The sequence below is a fragment of the Zeugodacus cucurbitae genome, chromosome 6, assembly GCF_028554725.1.
Source record: "Zeugodacus cucurbitae isolate PBARC_wt_2022May chromosome 6, idZeuCucr1.2, whole genome shotgun sequence".
NCBI lineage: Eukaryota > Metazoa > Arthropoda > Insecta > Diptera > Tephritidae > Zeugodacus > Zeugodacus cucurbitae.
This window is the reverse complement of record NC_071671.1, coordinates 58416594-58437695: the sequence shown is the minus strand read 5'-3', so window position 1 is coordinate 58437695 and position 21102 is coordinate 58416594. Positions and strand designations below refer to the sequence as shown.

At 31.9% G+C, this 21102-nt stretch overlaps 3 protein-coding genes across 10 annotated transcripts in view; 2 read left to right on the top strand and 1 right to left on the bottom strand.

The window, feature by feature from the left end:
• LOC105218911 (Bardet-Biedl syndrome 4 protein homolog) overlaps positions 1-16848 on the bottom strand; it is a 47341-nt gene extending 30493 nt beyond the window's left edge. For 2 of the 7 annotated variants that reach the window (XR_008471978.1, XR_008471979.1), the window contains exons 1-9: positions 8393-8561; positions 7797-8333; positions 7102-7699; positions 6891-7030; positions 6225-6337; positions 5235-5525; positions 4735-4888; positions 2529-2657; positions 1833-1917 (exon numbers count right to left, since the gene is read on the bottom strand). Coding sequence is in view for 5 of the 7 variants with exons in the window: in XM_054234654.1 (XP_054090629.1) it covers positions 1833-1917; positions 2529-2657; positions 4735-4888; positions 5235-5525; positions 6225-6337; positions 6891-7030; positions 7102-7174 (985 nt within the window). In the remaining 2 variants the exon portion in view is untranslated. Of the gene's footprint in view, positions 1-1832; positions 1918-2528; positions 2658-4734; positions 4889-5234; positions 5526-6224; positions 6338-6890; positions 7031-7101; positions 7700-7796; positions 8334-8392; positions 8562-16420 lie in introns of those variants that run through there. The other 5 variants (XM_054234654.1, XM_054234655.1, XM_054234656.1 and 2 more) reach the window with 5 other exon arrangements.
• LOC105218912 (solute carrier family 35 member F5) lies at positions 9045-15311 on the top strand. 2 transcript variants are annotated; one of them, XM_011194784.3, is made up of 10 exons: positions 9045-9200; positions 12740-13402; positions 13460-13600; positions 13750-13803; positions 13894-14127; positions 14196-14378; positions 14448-14598; positions 14667-14826; positions 14895-15146; positions 15204-15311. In XM_011194784.3, exons 2-10 carry the CDS (start codon positions 13313-13315, stop codon positions 15250-15252), a joined length of 1314 nt encoding a protein of 437 aa, XP_011193086.2. In that variant the 5' UTR covers positions 9045-9200; positions 12740-13312; the 3' UTR covers positions 15253-15311. The 2 variants fall into 2 exon arrangements, with proteins under 2 accessions (XP_011193086.2, XP_011193087.2); XM_011194785.3 differs by lacking the exon at positions 9045-9200 and adding an exon at positions 9230-9512.
• A 460-nt stretch (positions 16849-17308) lies between the features above and the next one.
• LOC105218910 (peptidyl-prolyl cis-trans isomerase 5) lies at positions 17309-20390 on the top strand. Its single transcript, XM_011194780.3, has 3 exons — positions 17309-17658; positions 17970-18094; positions 19565-20390. Exons 1-3 carry the CDS (start codon positions 17569-17571, stop codon positions 19965-19967), a joined length of 618 nt encoding a protein of 205 aa, XP_011193082.1. The 5' UTR covers positions 17309-17568; the 3' UTR covers positions 19968-20390.
• Positions 20391-21102: the final 712 nt, after the last annotated feature.

Below are 21102 nucleotides of genomic sequence, written 5' to 3'. Positions count from 1 at the left end.
GTGATACCAAACAAGAATGAAAACAATGCAAGAAAGCAGTTTAAATTATGACCGATTTCGTCCAATTTTTTGTACCAACTTAGACAGCAACAGTCCTTATTTAATATAATATCTGATATTTTAACCGATATAAATATAAGGACCGATTTCATATGTTTTCAGTATAAAATAAGAATACAATTTCAGCGATTTTTACTGCAGAAAATTTAATGATTGCAGTTTCAAAAAAAGTAACTATTTGAGCCATATTATGAAATTCACTAGTAAGTGCAGTTCGGTTGTCACCGAATATTTTATACTCTCGCAATTTATTTATTTCATTTTATTAATATGACACACAATTTGACACACATATTCGTCGGTTAGAAACCCCAATATTAGGTTAGAAGCACCAAAGTCCTCATGTTCGATATTTGGAGCCTTGAAAACCTATGGTCCGATTTCGGCGATTTTTAGAAAGGGGCTGCCACACTATTAACATAGTATTTGTGCAAAGTTCTGCATCGATATCTTCACTAGTGCTTACTTTATATATTGTAAAGTAGACTATTCAGGTCGACTTCAAAGTTCAGGTATATAGGAAGTAGGCGTGGTTGGGAATTTGGCCTATTTTTACAACATATCATTGGGATGCAAGGAAAATATTATAAACCAAATTTCATTGATATTGGTCGAGTAGTTTCGGAGATATGGTTTTTGACCCATAAGTGGCGGAGCCACACCCACTTAAAATTTTGTATACCAATTTGGGTGGAGCCCTTCTGTACCTTCTTTTTAATGCAATTTAAGGTTTCTGGTGGTTTTCCTTACTGAATTAAAGCATTTTTAGTAATTTCCAACATAACCTTTGTATGGGAGGTGGGCGTGGATATAATGCAATTTCCTCCATTTTTGGACTGTATAAGGTAGTACCTAAAAGAAACGACTCTAGAAAGGTTGGTTGATATAGCTTAAGTAGTTTACGAGATATGTACAAAAAAACTTAGTAGGGGCGGAGCCACGCCCACTTATCCAAAAAATGACATCCAAATATGCCCCTTAATAGAGCGATCCTTTGTACACAACTTTTCTTCCATAGCTTTATTTATGGCTTAGCTATGGCACTTTATGTGTTTTCGGGTTTTCGCTATTTTGTGGGCGTGGCAGTGGTTCGATTTCGCCCATCTTCGAAGGCAACCTTCCTATGGTGTCAAGTAAGATGTGTACCAAGCTTCATCGAGTTATCTAAATTTTTACTCAAGTTACAGCTTGCATAAACGGACGGACATCCGTATTTGAAATCCACTCTTCACCCTGATCACTTTGGTATATATAACCCTGTATCCAACTCGTTTAGTTTTGGATGTTACAAACAACCGTTATGTGAACAAAACTATTATACTCTTTTAGCAACTTTTGTTGAGAGAGTATAAAAACAATATTTAGCAAGGGTATTGAAATTGGGCAGCGAAGTGCACTGGAATGGAATTAAATATCCACGTGAATATGTGATTACGCATTTGTTGATTCCTAATTCGGGGAATATGTTGAATAATGTGTGTTTTGAAATTTTCAATGTCATTAGGCCTTAATACCGGTATTAATCAATTCAATTATTATGTGTGGTATGGGTATGCAAATGTACATGGGTTTATTCCAGCCCAAAAAGCAGGGAGATTATAGGAAGAAACAGTTTACAGTTTACAGTTTTCGACTTTGGTAAACTACTTTAAGGTTATGAAATATAATTAATTTCTGTTTATATAATTAGTAGTAAAGGCGAAAGCTTTTCTTTATAAATATATAAATAATTAATTTTTCCATCAGAATAATGAATTTCACATCAAACTCACCTGTTATATAAACTAAACTCAAATTGTAGAGAGCATTATAATTAAGCGGTGAAAGCCAAATTGATTTGCGCAGTGAAGAAATCGCCTGCAAAAATAGAAGAGAAGGAATAATAATATAGAGATACAAATTTAATAATAAAAAAAACAATAATAATATAAAAAATATAAAAAAAATATTTTTTTTTTCATATATAATCTGTAGCTTAGAACCACTAGCCGTAGAAAACTTCAAAAGACAAAATTTTCTGTAAAAATAGCATGAACTTTGAAGGTTCTAACTATTTATGATAAAGTTAAATTTTTTACAAGAATGTTGCCGCCTAGAATCACTATAATTGAGTAATAAAATTCTGATATTAACAATAAACGCCTTAAAGCACGCTACAGATATGAACAGATTTATTTTTTATTTTTAATAAAATTATTCAGATATTTTTGTATGTTTTGCGTCTGAATTGGTCTTAATAAACTTTTTTATTTGACATTTATTCAAATAAATGTGAAACAAATGAAATTCGTATGTCTCTGTCATAGCAATGCCTGCATATACAACTCTGCAGGATATCAGTGTTTCATGTGACAGACGTTTATTTAGTGCGATCATAAGAATCACTTTCGGCCATTTGCTCGTTTTATTTGAATATTAAGAGCTTACTTTTTTTTGCAACACATTCTACTCTCGCTATGCTTTCTTACCGCAATCACTTTTTGTTGCTTCTTCTTGAAAAAGCACAATCCAATGTTATTCCACAATTCGGGTATGTCCGGTTCTGTCATGGCAATTTCTTGATATTTCTCCAAAGCGCCGTCGACATCATTGCGTGACTGTGTTATGCAGCCAATGTGACAGCGAATGAGGAGAAAAAGAGATAAATGTGAAAATATGACGATTTTATGCAGACAATCAAAAAAAAAAAACGCTATGCGTTTATCTCATATTTTAAGAGAAAGCTTTAGAAAGGCATAAAAATAAGAACAAAAATTCAAAAATAATAGAAAATAGAAAATAGAAATATGCAAGTAATAGAACGAAAACTATTTATGTATATTGTGTTTGTGGTGTATTTACCAATGCCAACTAATAAAATACGAAAATTTTTCTGGAAAATTTCCAATGAAACTGAAATTTACAAGTTTTAATGTTGAAAGAGCAATCATATAAGTACCAATTTGATGTGAAAACATTCAAAGAATGCTCTCTTGATACAAGAGAGTGTTGTTAGGCAGAAATTTATGCTTATGGTTTTTACTTTATACATATGTATATGGCATCTAAAAAAACCATATGGAAAGAGAAAATATTCCCAGTTCATAGCAATAGTTTCACACTAAAAGTACATTTTTGGAGAACTGGGAACAGTTTTGGAAATAAGAAGAAATATTTGCTTTAAATTTTGAATTTTTTTAGATATAAAGCATGCTGAATTTTATTTTCCAAAGAACAACTAATTAAGAGTTTTTATAAATCGTTTTTCAAGTGATTTCTGATTTTCTCAATTACTTCTATTCTTTTTTTTTTTGCTTCTGACTTTATTAAATTGAAATACAATACAATATCCCATGCACCTAAATGTAGGCAATGTTTATAAAAACGTATACCTAATTTAGAGAGAGAGAGGGAGAGAATAGAGATATTATTCACTTTGAATTTTAAACTTTATTTACCATGTGTAGGCATTTAAATATAGTTTAAGGCAGTAGTCTGCTTTACAGGCTTCAAAAAATCGATTTTTTGTTTTGTTTTAAATCTCTTCCAAAACTATCCAAGAATATGTCTTTAAAATTCCAGAGGCCAATTCGACATATTTTCGAAGCTAGAGCAGTTTTAGTGGCCGTGCGTCGAGCAGGTGCGAATGCTCAGGCAGACCTTTAAAGCGCGTTTTCTCGAGTTTTCATTTTCACAAGTGTTAGAAAACGGTGACGGCGATAGCAAAAAGAATGCATATATGTCCGATCGAAAAAAACCAAAGTGGTCTAGCTTCAGTATTAAATTATCTTCGATTTGAACTAAAAAAGTTGGTTGGTTATTATTAAAACTACTTGTTTTGCAACTTAAAGTCAATTTTTTTCTTAAAAAAGTGAATTTTTCTTTCAAACTTCGAAAAACTTTGGAATTTTATAACTTCTTCGGTATTTTTTTAGTTCATAAAGAAAAGAAACTTATAAAAATTAAAAAAAAAAATCGATTTACAACTGCAGACTCCAGGCGCTCCAGAAAAATACTTACAACTTTGAAAAAATTTCAATATTTTTTAATAATAAATATTGTTTTTTAAGCCTTAAATATAGTACACTATCGTCTTAAAATTCCGTTTACCGCAATCATTTCCTTCCCTTTCAAAAAAAATTGCTAAAAAACGCTTTTTTCAGCTTCTAAAGCAGACTACTGCCTCAACTGTTAATTATAATATTTAAATTATCTATAAGTGGAAATTGAAGTAATTTTAAAGCTTTTTGTATAATCACCATGAACTCAATAAACTTATTCTTAGTAAAATGTGGCTTACAACAAAGCGAAATTCCTTTTCAGACAATGACAACAGTATTCTGCGAAAAAATTGTTGCGTTGATTTTGTCGAATTTGGCAACCTCAATACCACAAATATGTCTTAAAGCAATATACTATGTATATATGATACATATGTTATATGGAAATGCAATTATCATTTTACAGTTAATTCGAATTAGAGCTAAGCTACCAGCTAAACACGATATTCACATTGAAATTCTATAGAAATAAAATAAAATTCAGTCAAAAGGCAATTCTAGGTTACGATTAAAGATTTTTAAATAAAATTTAATCAATAAAATTAAATCTAATAAAATAAAATGCAATTAATATATGTATTTATTTGCTTGTTGGATTTTATTGGAAAAGTAAAGAAAATAAAAAAATAAATACCTGCAATATGGCACCATACGCCAACAATCCTTTTGGCGACTTCCTATCCAAAGCGATGACTTCCGATAAGCGGTCGAAAGCATTCTGAGTATCGTTGATTTTCAAATAAAGCACACCGATCTCGGTGAGCACTTCAGTGTTTTCGGGTGATAAACTGTAAAATAAAATTCCCGTTATTTTTTGAACACAACTCATATACTGTTATAAATACATGAAACCATTTAACAACGAATGGGTTTTCGCATATTTACAAGCATACAATTTAAAACCACAACAATTAAATTATGCACTCAGCAACAGCTCCGCACTACCGCAACAAAAACGTGTTAATTGAGTTTTTTCACGACACTCATTCAATTGCTTCAATAATGCATACTGAAATGTATTTTTTTATGCAAATTAATACAAATAACCACAAGGCATGCTTTTAAACTCAATCAACGCGTATTCGGAGGAAACTACTTTATATGCATTTTCATCATAACCTCAACAACACTTACAGCAGACAGTTCTCGAGCACCTCAATGGCCTTTGCATAGTCCTTTTCCTTGCGCAGTATTTCCGCCAGCCGCTGGAAACTCTCCAACTTTTTGCCCGCCTGCACGGCTTTTTCAAAGTAAAACTTCGCCTCGGCCTCCTCTTTACGTGCAATTGCTAATTGATTGGCAGCGGCCGCCGAGCGATGCAATAATTCACCAATGAAATGACAAATTTCATGATCCTGTCGTGGCGAGAGTTCTTCCGCTTCGCGAAAAATATCCAAAGCCTGATTGAAACGACCCATAATGAAGCTGTAATGTAATTCATTGCATCAAAAGGGCATTAAAAATTGTGTAATTAACATTTCCATACAACAACAAGCACAATTATTTTTGCATTAATGACAGACGGCAAAAGAATGGCGCTTAAGAATTCGGAGTATAATGGAAGGAATTAATATTAATAATGACTGTTGATTGAGCAAGTGTCAGTATTGAGATTGAAATTTATTTTGCTCTTTTATCACTGTATTATTTGTCGAAGACTGTTGTGCTGGGTCAACAAGACAAAAAATTAAATTTTCGATTTTATACTCTCGCAACAAAAGTTGCTGCGAAAGTTACTGCAATTTAAACAGTTAAGCTGCCAAATTTTCAATACTAACATACGCAATACTTCCTATATTCCAAAATATTATATATACATATGTACGTATCTAAATATGTAAGTAAAGTAAACCAATGAAATGGGTCTCGGCGGTTATACAAGACAATAATACTACATTTCCTTAGAAAAGAGAAGTAATTGTCATTTCTAAAAACCACAAAAGGACTGTTTTCAGACTTGTATCTACATATATGCATATGAGTAAATGTCATATATGTATGTATGTATGTATGTATGTATTCACATAAGTAAATAAATAGAGTAAATAACAATATGTAAATACATTTAAATCCACACATGTGTTGAGGTTGCATACAAAAGGTAAATAGTACATTTATACTCACAGGGTTTTCCCAATCTCTTTGTAGATCTCAATATTCTTGGAATTTAAGTCGAGTGCCTTTTGTAAATTTCGTAGCGCTTCAATGTTGTTACCCTCTTCACGGTCAATTAAACCCTAAGTATGTAGCAATTCCAATGATGGTCAGCAGGAAATTGGTGCGATAAGAAATATGCAGACAGAGTTTATTAGCCATGGATACATAAATAGATATGTACATGTAGATGTATATGGTTGCATGTGTTTATGTGTGTAGAATGGAAAACTTTATTGTCGCTTTGCATACAATGATTGCTTTAAGAATTGAATTTGCAAATGATTTTATTTTAGAAACTTTAACTTTTTACCTAAAGTTTTTTTTTTTTTTTTTGATAAATACAACTCACAAAGCTTCTGGAAAATTTGTTACATTGAAAATAAAATTTTCAAAAAACTTTTGTTTTTGAATTAATTCAAAATTTTAGAAATAGTTAAGTCTTTATTTCCTAAATCCATTTAAATAATTATTATTAAAGCATTAGATTAAAAAATAAATAAAAATATGTTTGAGCTTCTAAAACTATGCTAAATTATAAATTTCCTTTTTTCAAAAATCAGTTTATGGCTGAATATAATTTTAACAGTTATCAATACACACACAGAAACATATACATATTCACATTATTTTTACCTTCACAAAATACATATACTCCGGATTGAGACTACTACGCAGCTCACGCTCGATTATAATGCGACAACGTATAAAATCACGCCGCGCATAATAGAGATGTAGCAACCAATCGATGTTTGTACCAGCCGCCATGATGGGAACTAATTGGCAGGGATATAAGATTTAGAAATAAATTTAAAAACAATAAAACATTAACTTCCTTCGTACGTACCCGCTTTGACGACCTCCAGCGTGGGCAACGTTATTACGTGCCCATTGCATATAATCTCGTCCGCACTGGCCATGCGATTGATGTTGCTAATGTAGTCAATAAAATGTATGACTCAGGCACTGTTGGCACTTTTTATGTTTTCTTTTTTATTTTTATTTTATTTTTTTTTTATTCAAATAATTTCCGTAATTGTGTCCTAGTCGATTATTGCGTGGGCGTGTGTGTGTTCGTGTATTTGGAAAGTCCACAATTTTTCGTTTATTTAATACTTTTTTACATTTCATCACTCTCTACTTGTTTTGTTAGCACTAAATCCGTAGTTTTTCCCTTGCGCACAAATAAAAACAATAATTTAGTTGCAAGCCAAAACAAATGCTTGTTACTATGGCAATCTGCTGGGAAATGTCTTTGGAAATTTGGAACGCGTTTAAACGAGCTTTGGTCATTTCCGCAGTGACATTTTTAATAATTGACTGGATAGAGCAGAGTTGAAAATTTAGTTGCAGCGGGAATTTGTGTCTGCGAAGATGGATTCAGCTCAAAGACTGGGTTTTGCATCTCTTCATTCTCCCTTAATTATTTTCAAATGTATGTTGCACTTCACTTCTTGAATTTTTCCATTGAAAAATTGTACTCTTACTAAATAACGAGTTAACCATTTGCAAAATTCATTTTAACCATAATTATATTTTTACTTCGATTTTTCTATATCAGCGCATTTTCAAAGCATTGAATTCTTAATGAGATTAACCAAAATAGTGAAAAAATTCGTTTAAATGCAATATAAATGCAATCATAGCGTCAACTTTAATTGAATTTTAGCTATAAAACACAAGTAAATAAATAAATATTGAGAAATGTCAGAAACTGTTTGAATGCATGTAAGTATGTATGTATGTACATGCCTGTTATTTGCGAATGGAGCGGCAAATTCCAAAGTGCTAACAATTTTGTAAACAAGCCCGAAATAGACGTATTAAGCGTTAAACGTTATTTTCCGCTTAACTGCTTCTAAATTAGGTGAATATGTAATCTCTTAATTCCCACAAACGCCTACTCAAGGCTATAGTCTATTTATGGTAGTTGATATATCACTATAGTGATCGTGAGCTGAATTTATTTCGCATACTTTGAACGATTCGTGGCAGCATAAATGTTGCTCATACGTCTGGTTGCACGAAAATGGATTTGTTTGCACAAGAGCATAACACCAACGAATCTCGAATTTGCGGCTGTAAACGTTTTAAATGTTTTATAAAAGCATATCTCATAAATTTACAGATATACTTACTTATGAAGCAAAAGTTGCAAAGAATGTTGGATTAGAAGGCAATACATATATTAAAAAGTGTAAATTACACCAATAGCAATAAATAACTATTAACAATCTATTAAAATTAACAAACATAATCATAATTGAAATTGTTAAAATTAAAATTATTCTGTTTACATTTCAAACGTCATTACAATACACTATTGTGAATGGCTAGCTATGAGTTTTTAGCAAAGCCAACAACACAAATGAGCAGTTAGCCAATACACTAACCTTTTCTTATTAGCACAAAATTTAATTTCGGTTTTTATAAAAATCCAATCCAATATAAACAAAGGTCAATAATAATAAACAATCGTATATAACTTATATCTTAATTAATTTAAAATGAAGCCAGCAAAAGTAATATATATATATATATATTTTTTTATATAAATTGCACAGAACCAGAAAACGCAACACTGCGCCGAACAGCTGTGTTATTTTGCAAGCTACCAGATTTGACATTCAATTAAAAAGCCACTTAGCAACAATTCTTTTAAATTAATATAAAATTTTTACAAAAATTTGCGCACAAATTTGGAGAAAATAATTTAAAAAATTGAAGAAATCTATAATCATCCACATAAACAATTTCTCTTCAAATTAATCATTTTATCTATTTAATCATCTGGCAACAATATGGGTTGAAAGTTTCTGGAGAAAAGTCAGTGTCGAAAAAGCAAAACAAGTTGATAGACATTTTTATGTAAATAAAAGATTTTACCAGAATTAGTGCAGCTTAAAAAATTGTACAATTATTTAATACTTAGAATTATTGTGAAATGTGAGTATTCTAAACACTTCTTACTTTATATACGCCAAGAAACGTGAAACGTAATGCTCATTTGCATACAATTAGAGGCGTAGCTCTGCAAGTGCAATAACTTGCCGTCTGCTGTGTTTACTCGGTGGAAAAAATCTACTATTACAACGTCTAATAAGCAAAACAAGTTATTGGTGTTTATTTTAATATGCGTATGCTCAAATTTTTTAAAAATAAACAAGAATATGATATAATTTCGGTAAACAGTAATAAAAGGTTTGAATGATCTATTTAAATTAATACCATTGGCAAGAAAGTTGTACTCAAATGAAAGTAAGTAAACATTTAAACATACTAACGTAAAAGTATAAAGTGCCGCTTTGATATCAAATATGTTAACAATGTGATAATATTTGTTAAACATTTAGCAATTCAATGTTTTAGAATAGAAATTCTGCAATACTGAATTATAATGTTCAATATCGGTTCCTTAATAGTGAACGGTAATTATGAAGGGATAATTAAAAATTATTCCTTGGTTGCGATGAATATACATATATACTAATATTCCTTTAATATAAAATAATAAATAATTGATCAAAGGAAAGTTTTGCATATAACTATAAGTGTTGCTTAGAAGTTATTTAATTAAAAATAAATAATATATCTTAACCATATGTGTGAAAATTTAAAGTCGGTGGTATTTAATAAAAATTTTATTGCCAAATGTTTTTCTTTGTTAGTTTAGATCATATTTCACCATTAAAAATTCTAACTATATTGTTACAATGTGCTGCTATAGTGAAATATATGTCAACATAAATGTTACTACAAGCGTAATATATGTTGAAATGAAGGGGTTTGTACAGGTGTAGCTATCAAAGGTCAGTAACCCACGGATAACATCACCATTTAACGGCACGTATAATTATATATACCCAAATATTGCACTAATTTTGTGGAGTTGGATACAGATAACTATATTTTTTGTTTTAATATACATATGTTATATATGTCTTTGGAAAATCCAAACACCCACGCCAAGTGTGTACCGAAATACATGTTTTAATATTTATGGAAGTGTTCTAATATATACGGTAAAAAAGAATATTACAAATGGTAAAATATTCGCATTGAGAAAAGCTCACATCATAATAACAGAGCTAAGTTCATTAATCCTTATTTTATATTTATATACATTGTATTAACCGTTAACCAGCAGCTCCATTTCGCTGTCACTTTTGTCGTTAGATTGATAGCGGCAATCATTTCCATTTAACAAATGTTCTTTGATAATTCAGTAACTATATTTGTGGTAAATATTTACCTATATTTATGAAGTAAATACAAACAGATGGGTGAGTGGAATGAGGTTAATGTTAGAAAAATTAGTTAGATAGATGTTCGTGTATAATAATTATTATGCGATTAGCCGTTATCAGCGCATAACTAAATATTCATTAATATTACCATTTTTTTATTGAATATGTATACATTATTCTGAGCAAACATTAGAATTATGTGAAAATGTTCAGGAATATATCCACATTTTTTTAACACGAAAGCATGTTAGTATTCCATAGCAGTAGATTTTACAAAAATATTAAGAGTGATTTATGTATGTATAAGATCAACGTCGCATAAGTGAAATATTTCGGTTACAAGGCAGCAGGCTAAGTAGTGTTAGTCTAAAAAAATTTATATTTACTGCAATTAATTTGATTTATAACACTTTAAAAATGCTGTTGGCTACCATAAACTTCGTCGCCAAAGAGTTACTTTGCTATAGCAATATAGAAATGTCGATATTGGAAGTACATATATGAGCCAATCATTATAAATCAGAAATTTAATTACATACACGATAATATATTTCGACCCACCAATAGAAGTTAAATTTGTTACAAATCATAAAGTGTAATCATACTTTATTGCACATTGAACAAACGTCTGGGTCCGTTTGGGTAACGTGGATTGTTGGAAAATTATTTGAAAATAACAAATTTAAAAATTATCTTTTTGTGGCTTTTACACTGAAATGCACCTGCCGTACATTGGCTTTACCAAAGACAAATAAACAAAATACAGTGGAACTTCTGTAACTCGAATCGCCATATTCCACAAAAAAACTTCGAGTTATAGAAATTTTCATTCAAACATACAGTTTTTCAAAAAGCTAAAAAATATAGATTTATACCCAGTTTTATTTATGTACTTCGAATACGTTAAAACATGTATTCTAAATTTTATTTGTTGCACTTTGCTTTTGGTTGACTCTTTACATTTGTATTTGTTACATGATTTATGCAATTCATAAGTGGAATATGATATTTTTTGTCGCCTCCATACGATATAGAGGGACTCTTTTAAAATTCTGCCTCGACAGTAAAATTTCAAATTTTGTATTATGCCCTGACCAAAAAGTTCGATTTATGGAAGGAAATTTATATGAAATTTTGCTTCTAAACGCTATTGCCAATTCAAGTGTTCGAGTTATGGAGATCTTCGAGTTATGGAAGTTCCACTGTAATTGCGTTGTTATCTTTGCAACACAAAAGGAAGTTTTCAAATAAGAAAACTGTTTTGGCGACTATGTGATTTTTATTACCTATAGGTACTTTATTTATTTGAATTACTTTTCTTATGTTTATAGGCAATTAGGAGCAGTAGGTGCGAGGTGGGGAAATAATTCGCTAATCATATATGTATGTACATATGCACATTCAAATGGATTCTTCAAATTGATACATTAGTTATACTGTGCTATATATTACACCAGCAAGAGGAATCGTTAGAAACAATAATAATAAACAGAAATATGAGTTTTCGTAGCGATAAAGCAAATAAGAATTTTAGTAGAGATAAACCAGAGTGAACAAATTATATCAAAGAAATTTCAATATTTATATTATTTGAATTGATAACGGTATATTTCTAAGCAAATAATTAATTAATATTATTAATAGAATAAGATAACTTAATATCAAAATAAAGCTGCCAATATCTTGAACTTCAAGTAGCTTGATAAATAATATCTGAAGCACCGAATTTCAACGAAAAATCTGGTAATCTTCTAAATAACCACTCGAATCAGAATAAAATAATCACATTCAAATTAATCATCAGTTCACAGCACCATCATTGGTCTTCAATGACTCACGTTTAATACGTAGGTAACAATTTACTCACAGACGTGAGCGAAAATCAATATAAAATGCAATCGAACGTGCTAATTTAGGCCTCAATGGATACTTTATACATACAAACATACTTATGTACACAAATATCTATGTGTAAACAGAAGTTGTTGATAAGCATGTCATTTGTGTATCGAAATCATATTAAATATTTACTTCCTTTGGCAATTGAATGCAAAAAGTCAATTATATATAGTAGATACAGTAGAAATCCCTTACTTAATCTAAAAACGTTAAAAAGTAATTTCCGCGAACCATGAACAACCGTTATAAATTTGGATGCTTAGTTTCTCAATTTTCAAAGTACAATATACATTAATGTCCTTTTCCTTGCGCTATTCTTTATTCCACTTCCTTTTGCAGTTGACCGCTAACAACAACAAATTGCACTTCATTTACAATGTGTTGCGGCGCAGCATTTGGCGCCAACCGAGCTGCTTATTTATGTCAATGAATTAAAGCATAGGATAAAGTGTTGCAACTAAAAGCTACAGGCAATGAAAAGGAAACGCCACGAGCCGAATTCAAAAATGAAGCTAAAACACTGGCATTTAAATGTAACTGGTTAACCAAAAACACAAAGAGAGAACTTAAATAAGTCACGAATTCGAAAGAAACAGAATTGCTCGAAACATAGAATAATTAAAAACAATAAACAAAGACAAAATAAGGAGCAGCGCGCTAAATTCGCTAAACCACCAAAAACTACAACAAACCAATACAAAATAAACGAAAGTGTACGTATACGCCGCCATCTGCTAACAACATCTAGAGCGTAGACGGGCGCACAGGAGACGGATACTGTGAGTGCAGACAAATTTGGGTCAAAAGTTGAGTGAGCGTGACGTCGTCACTCGCTAAGCGTCGGCTAAACGACGCCGCAACGACACCGACACCAACACAAACGACGACGTCTACCACCGTATAACAAGGAAAATGTTAAGCAAAACACAAAAGCTCATACTTGGCATCGTAATATTGTTGCTGGTCGATGTGATTTGGGTAACATCCAGTGAACTAACTAAGGTAATTTTAAACATTTCTACATAATATATTATAACTAAACTCGTTAACTACTTTCAGTTTCTCTATGAAAATGAAAAATTCGATAAGCCGTTCTTTTGCACCTACTTTAAGACTTCAATGTTTGCAATCTATTTGGTTGTAATTGGTTTGGTAACACCCTGGCGTGAGTCTTGTGAACGACAAAATGGTAGCTACTCGGTGAGTAAATATATATTATCAAATCTTTAGTAAATCTAAGATTGCAACAACGTAAAAACAGCAGAAACATCATAGCAAAGCAAAGCACTTCTACAACAAAATCAATCAAACCGATCACAATTTAATTATTTACATAAATTCCTTTAAAGGTTATGGATCAAGTGGCTGACGACGAGAACTATTACTCAACCAATCCATCACTGGTATGCAGCACAAACACATAATCACATTATAATGCACAACTGTTCACTTGAAATTACAAAAAAAAAAATATGTTTTTTGCTTCTTTTCAGAGTGACCCCACATTCATACCGATACGTTCGAGTGGTGCCATCTCTGGCACCGAGAGCGATGATTCCAGCATACGCAGTGTGCGTTTTAGCAAACTGGCTGAGGTGCGTGAAATGTCCGCACACGAGGCAACGGAGGCGTTAATGGCGCGTCTCTCCTATGCGGCAAGCATACGCATACATAGACAAAAATCACATCACAAGACCGCAAAGACAGCATTACTCTTCTGTGTGCTGGTAATTCTTATTTATGATATTTTATAACTGTTTTTTTTTTTTACATTTATCCACATATTTCATTTCAGTGGTTTGTCGCAAACTATTTTTTCCAACTTTCGCTAGAGCTTGGTGAAACCGCTATGGTCACTTTGTTAAGCTCTTCATCCTCTTTATTTATACTTGTGCTAGCGGCGTTTTTTCCCTCTGCTGTCGGTGACAAATTTACAATAACCAAAATTATTGCAGTGGCGCTAAATATTGGTGGAATTGTGAGTATATATTATTAGTTTGTATTATAAATTTTTAAATTTTTTTAACAAAATGTTTTTTTTTTATAGGTCACTGTCACCATTACCGACATACACGATGCAAGGTTTTCACGCGGTGCACTCTTAGCACTTTTTAGTGCTTTCTTCTATGCCGCTTATTTGGTTTTTGTGAAACGAAAAAGCGACACTGAGGAAAAAGTTGACATTCCACTATTTTTTGGTAATTATGAATAAAATATGAATTCATATAAACAAGATTACTAAAATATCAAACTAAACAATGAACAGGTTTTGTTGGTCTTTGGAATCTACTACTCATGTGGCCAATATTCTTCATATTGCATTTTTTAAAGATTGAGCAATTTGAACTACCAAATCAAAATCAATTTGCTATACTATTTTTAAATGGTTTAGTTGGTACTGTGATCTCAGAAGCGCTTTGGTTATGGTATGTAAAGGATTTAATATATATATTTTTTTTTAATTACTAATTTGTTAACTTTTTTGCTTTTGTAGGGGCTGCTTCCTCACCTCTTCATTAATTGGCACTATTGCCATGTCGCTACAAATACCACTCTCCATTGTGTTTGATGTCGTTTTGAAGCGAAAACCATATTCACCTATGTTTTATATGGGTTCGATACCAATATTTTTGGCGCTAATGTTGGTGGCATTGTTAATGCGCAATGACGACTCAGATCCTTTAATGAGGCTATTTAAGGCGATTTATAGGAAATTGTGTCGCTGTCGCAAGCCAAATATTGTCAGGTGGGTGGTTAATTTTTATTTATACATAAATTATTATTTAACAATTTCCCCATTTAGGATTAACGATGAAGAGCAGCAGGAATCGCTAATTGGCAGCAATGACTGAATTATCTTCCAGTAATTATGCTCACACTATAAATAAGTGAATATGTATATGCATATATAGAGAGAAACTGTTACTTATCTGCAGCAGAAAAAACGTTTTCTGAAAACGTTTTCAATTCTAAATAGCTCACTATGTAATACATCAAAACTATGGCTGTATTTTCGAGTTTGTTTGGAATTTTAATTTTATCGGGAAATTGGAAAAATTAATCGCACAAAAATGTATTTCCCTAAAAAATGAAATGAACTGCTAATTATTTTATATTCGTTTGCGTTCAAATATTATGTACATGAAAAAAAAATTTGCTTCCGTTTTGTAAATAAACCTTTATTACTAATTGTGATATTACCGAAAACGTAACAGTTGCAAATTCGCTATACTCAAGTATTTTGTTTTTTAACATAAATATATATTTTTTATGAATAAATATTGCATTTTACTTTCGTTTATACAATTTCAACATTTCAAATATAGTTAAAGATTTTAATAAGTTCACCCTTAGTAATCTCATTGTGTAGATATAATAAGTATACAATTTTTAACTGTATTTATACTGTGTATAGCTGTAGCTTGTTAACGTATGTATGTAAAAATTTACAAAAGTTTACTTGTATAGTATATTTAACTATAACGATAATTAATATATATATATAACCTTTTGGCTAAGTACTAAAACAAGTAATAAATTCAAATGTTAAGTAATTAGTGGACTGTGTGTTTTCTGCTAAAGGATTAAACAAGGTAAGATATCATTCAAATACATTAATTTGTATATATACATATATAGGTAACTTTAAGATATAACATATTTCCAACTAGAAGTTGTAAGCCTCAGAAAGCTTGAGCTATAAAGACTAATTGTAGCTAGGTACACTTATGAGGTTCTTGTTGAAATTAAACTTAATCCACTGATTGGGTTCTAACAAGAATGATAGAATCATATACTATACTTGGGTTCTACACTTTCAGTGGGTAAATAAATTTTAAATACTGTATGTACTAGTTACCTAGATCATTGTCTTTTCGGCAGTAGGTTCTACTTGACGCAGTTATCTTAAATATCGAGTTGAAAGCAAGGGGTTAATTTGCATCAAGGGAAATCAAATTTACATTCTCCTACTACTTTCTAATTCATAATGCATAGACATAATTGTTATGGCGTACATACCCAATTCCATGTTCCATAATCCATTAACATTCATCAATACTTTTACCAAATTAAGGAGCGAAGGCTTTTTACGATATCCGTAAGGATACATTCACAACACTTTAACACCAACCCCAACAGATATTTTTTACACATTTTGGTGATTTGAGATAACTGATTATTCACTTTTTTAAAATTTACATTTATTAACACGGGAAATAAAAAACACACAGGAAGTTAATATACACAACGAGCTTTCTTATTTAGCGCGAAGAACTGTCACTTGGCGCGTAACCGGTTCCTATCGAAAGCACTAGCATTTTTGCCACAGCTTAAGATTAACATCAATGGATTCACAACACTTATTTTTAGCACATTCTTTTATGTATATTAAAGGAATATTTACTTAATTAACCCGAGAATAAACTGCATTTACTTACTATAAATCAAAATAAGTTAAAATGCAAAGGAACATTTGCAATTTTGCGCGAATAACTGTCACTTAGATATGTAAGCCGCTGCTATCGATTAATCGGAAAGTGACGAAGATATTACATTACATGGTGGCTGCACGTTGTTTATAAGCAAATTATTGGATTAATGATTTGTTAATGTTGCATTTTAGGCAATACAAGAGTTTCACTATAAACGAAAAACATATTAGATATATTTTATAAAACCTGTTCACTATGGCAAGGTTGGAAAGTAAACAACTACGTAAATAAATAGACAATTAGAAGCACATCGCTAAGAAACAACAACATAATAGAAGAATATGCTACAAAGAACTTCAAAATTATTGTTTATCAATTCTTATTCGCCATTCCTCTTTACAGCATTTTCTTAACACGCCTGACGACGTGTCGTTTCCCTATTCCACGAGCACGAAGAAAGAAAGAATCTCTGAGACCAATTGTTTTATTGTGCTTTGTATTACCTGTATGTGTGAATGTGCAACGCTTCTCCCAAAGATTCCACATCCAAGTAGCAAGGGCAGCAAGCAGCAACAAAACGCTTGGTAGCGGTAGTGGTGGCTATTGACATCAGCTGCCTGTTCATTTAATCGCCAACTGCTGACGACATCGGAGGTGTTTTTTGGACGCAAGTGAAAGAGCAATAAAATCTGTGAAAATCTATAAACTGTGTTTTTGATTGCCGGAAACAGTACCATGAAGCTGTATTTGGGATTATGTCTGGTGGCGCTTGCGGCCGGCATTGTGGTGGCTGACGAAAGCAAGGGACCCAAAGTAACCGATAAGGTAAGCATAAAATTCTCATTTATCCTTGACTAATGAAGTTCCCCGTAATATTAAACATTGCGTTCTTTGTGCATTTAATATACATACATACAAATATGTATTTCATACAGTTTGAGCAAAATTGTTTTACTTTTTTTGCCTCACTTGGCATACATTCAAGTTTCTTGCTGTCATCTCCACGTAATTTTTAGTTTATTTCCTCCCGTATTTCCATTGTTCCGTTCGGTTAACCGGGTTCTTTGCTGTGCAAATATGTACATATATTCTTTTAATACATACATACTTATATATTTAAATATTTTGTTGTTTAGGTCTTCTTTGATATTACCATTGGTGGTGTACCAGCTGGACGTATTGAGATCGGTCTTTTCGGCAAAACAGTGGAGAAAACCGCTCGTAATTTCAAAGAGCTAGCTGAGAAGCCAGAAGGCGAAGGGTAAGAACTTTGTAGCATTTAATACACAAACATATAAACACACAACATCAGTGCATAAACAATGGAAAGTCCTCCTTTGCATTTGCATTTTATTTTGCTAAAACCTGCAAGCAATTTGCTTCAAAAGGGGATGATTGCGCTCTTATTACTTTTAGTGAGGTTAGGTTTTCAAGCGCTTATTTAATGTAGAACTTGTAAGTTATATTTATATTATAAATTTAATTACATGTATGTATATTATTGTCTTCAGTTCTGCTGACACGGCAAATAATCATTTTCATGCGAGTCCAATTTGATTTACAACAGCTATTCTGTGCAATTTATTGAAATGTAGGCGTATTTGAAGAATTCTGGAAATTTCTTGCACCTGTCACTATCAAAGTTTGTGTTAGTGCAAAATGATAAAATATTTGTTGTTCTTTTATGTTGTCTTTTGAAATTACCTCGAAAACAACAATTTACTACATAGATGCTGTTGGTCTAGTTAGGCTTGGTCTGTGTACGTGTAAATATTATGGAACTAAAATTAAATTGAAAATTTATCAGCTGCTTATCAGTAACCAATTAAAACAACAGCGCTACCATTTTAGTGCTTTGATTGTAGGCCTATTGTGCTATAAAAATTACAATATTTTTTATAGCAAATGCACTATGTATAGTTTATAGCAAAGGTAATCAATAATAAATAAAATCACTACACATTAGTATACAGATTAAGCTTTTGTTACAACGAAATCTCATCTTGAATGAAGTCATAAGTAAACTCACTTGAGCGTAATTAATAAGCCAAGCTAGACATGTATTTTATCAGCAGATGCGTCCCAATCAGATTTTCCGTCGGAGCATTTTCTTGGAATGGGGTCAAATAACTCTTACTGGTACTAAACGAATAAGAAAATAAATTTATTCACTTTAAACAATTAAAGTTAGTGAGAGTGTGTACAGCTTGTGCGTCGCTGCTCACACAGCTAATTGGCTTAGCAATGCGAATATGAACTAAACTTTACATGCATGCATATGACGAGGCAATTGATGTTTGCAAACAATAATTGAGTACTGAATTGAATTAATGTGTGGATATGTTATGCACAATAAACACAATTGTACTAAAAATATAAAGAAAAAAGCGCCAAGCGCTATTACCCGGCCATTGGGTCAGCCGGGCACTGGCAGCTATTGTATTATTGCATTATAAACTACAAATATAAAAATTCTACACTTTATTGCTGTATTATTGTAGTAAATAATAGTATAAGTAAAAAGAAAAGAGCACAACATAATCAAATGTATAGCAGCAACAGCAAATGAAATCTGTGCATATAAACATACCCAATAACATAGTAGCAGTCAGCATTACTTTTGTTTATTATACACAAGCATACATACATACATATTTTGACTTTTATTAAGCTTATTAAACGTAAAATGTGCGCAACCAAATTTAATTTATCTCATTTATACACTTTACAGCTACAAGGGCAGCAAATTCCATCGCGTCATTAAGGACTTCATGATCCAAGGTGGTGATTTCACCAAGGGTGATGGCACTGGCGGTCGTTCCATCTACGGTGAACGTTTCGCTGACGAGAACTTCAAACTGAAGCATTATGGCGCTGGTTGGTTGAGCATGGCCAACGCTGGCAAGGATACCAATGGTTCACAGTTCTTCATTACCACCAAACCAACTTCCTGGTTGGATGGCCGCCACGTTGTCTTCGGCAAAGTTTTGTCCGGCATGAGCGTTGTACGCAAGATTGAGGGTAGCGAAACCGATGGCCGTGATCGTCCAGTTAAGGATGTTGTGATCGCTAACAGCGGTTCCATTCCTGTGGATGAGCCCTTCGCCGTGGCAAAGGCTGATGCTACCGATTAAATGCTATTAAGCGCAGCTAATACAAATACACACACACACACAAACTTGCATTAGGCACATTCAGTGGAGATTACAAGTACTGAGTTAGCTGAGACGCGTGAATGTAGTTGGCGAGATAAATGTTAACATTTGCATATTGCGAAAGTTGAATATATACATACATATATAAATACTATTAAGAAATGAAAAGCAATTTTATTAGTGTTATAAACAAATGAGAAAAAAACGAAAACAAGAGTTAAGAGTTTAAATAATGAAAATATAATAAACTTGAATTTTTCCAAACACTTTGAGATTCACAGCAGTAATTTCGCAATAGTTGATAATTCCTTATTGCAGAAACGATAAATTGCATTTATTACATTGTACTAACATTTAATGATTCATCAGCATAATTAAATTTTAAAACATACGAAAAACAAATACGTTTCTTTCTTTTATGGCGGAAAATAGAAAGTTGGTCTTCCTCACCTCACCTCTATACAAATCACATAAAGTTGTTAATCATCAATAAAATCCATAAATTCAGATAGCATTTGAATGTTCAATTTTGCCACATTAAGCAAGCGCACGGGTCAATGCACCCACACGTTAACTCTTTGTGCCCACCATTGCCGGTAACGCTTTTGAAGCTGTACAAAGTGCAAAGGTAAAAGCGGCATCTCGTGACTTCAATACCAGCTTAACCAGTCTTTTGAAGGGCGCGTTGGTAACCAGTTTTGCGCTTCATTTCATTTTGGTGTCATTCCATTTCGTCGCTTTTTGCAGGGACACATATAACAACGTACATACATATATATATTTTTCAATTATCTATGGCTTTATATTCTCTTCATATGTTTTTTCTTCTGGAGAGTCAGCGGTGCTACATTGCTTTTGTAAGTGCTGCAAACAACAATTTGCACTACGCTAATTATATGTATGTATGTCAACAGTTAAGCACCTTTTTATGCTAATTGTGTTAAGGTGTTTTGTAGATATTAGCAATTTTGATGTAGAAAACTTGTTTTTGATAAATAAGTACATTTGGTTAAATATTACTTATTATTGGAAACTAGAACGCATTTGTAGCATTCACTCTATACTCAAAATTATATATGAGTGTTTTTGTTGTTGTTGTAAGAATATCGAGCAT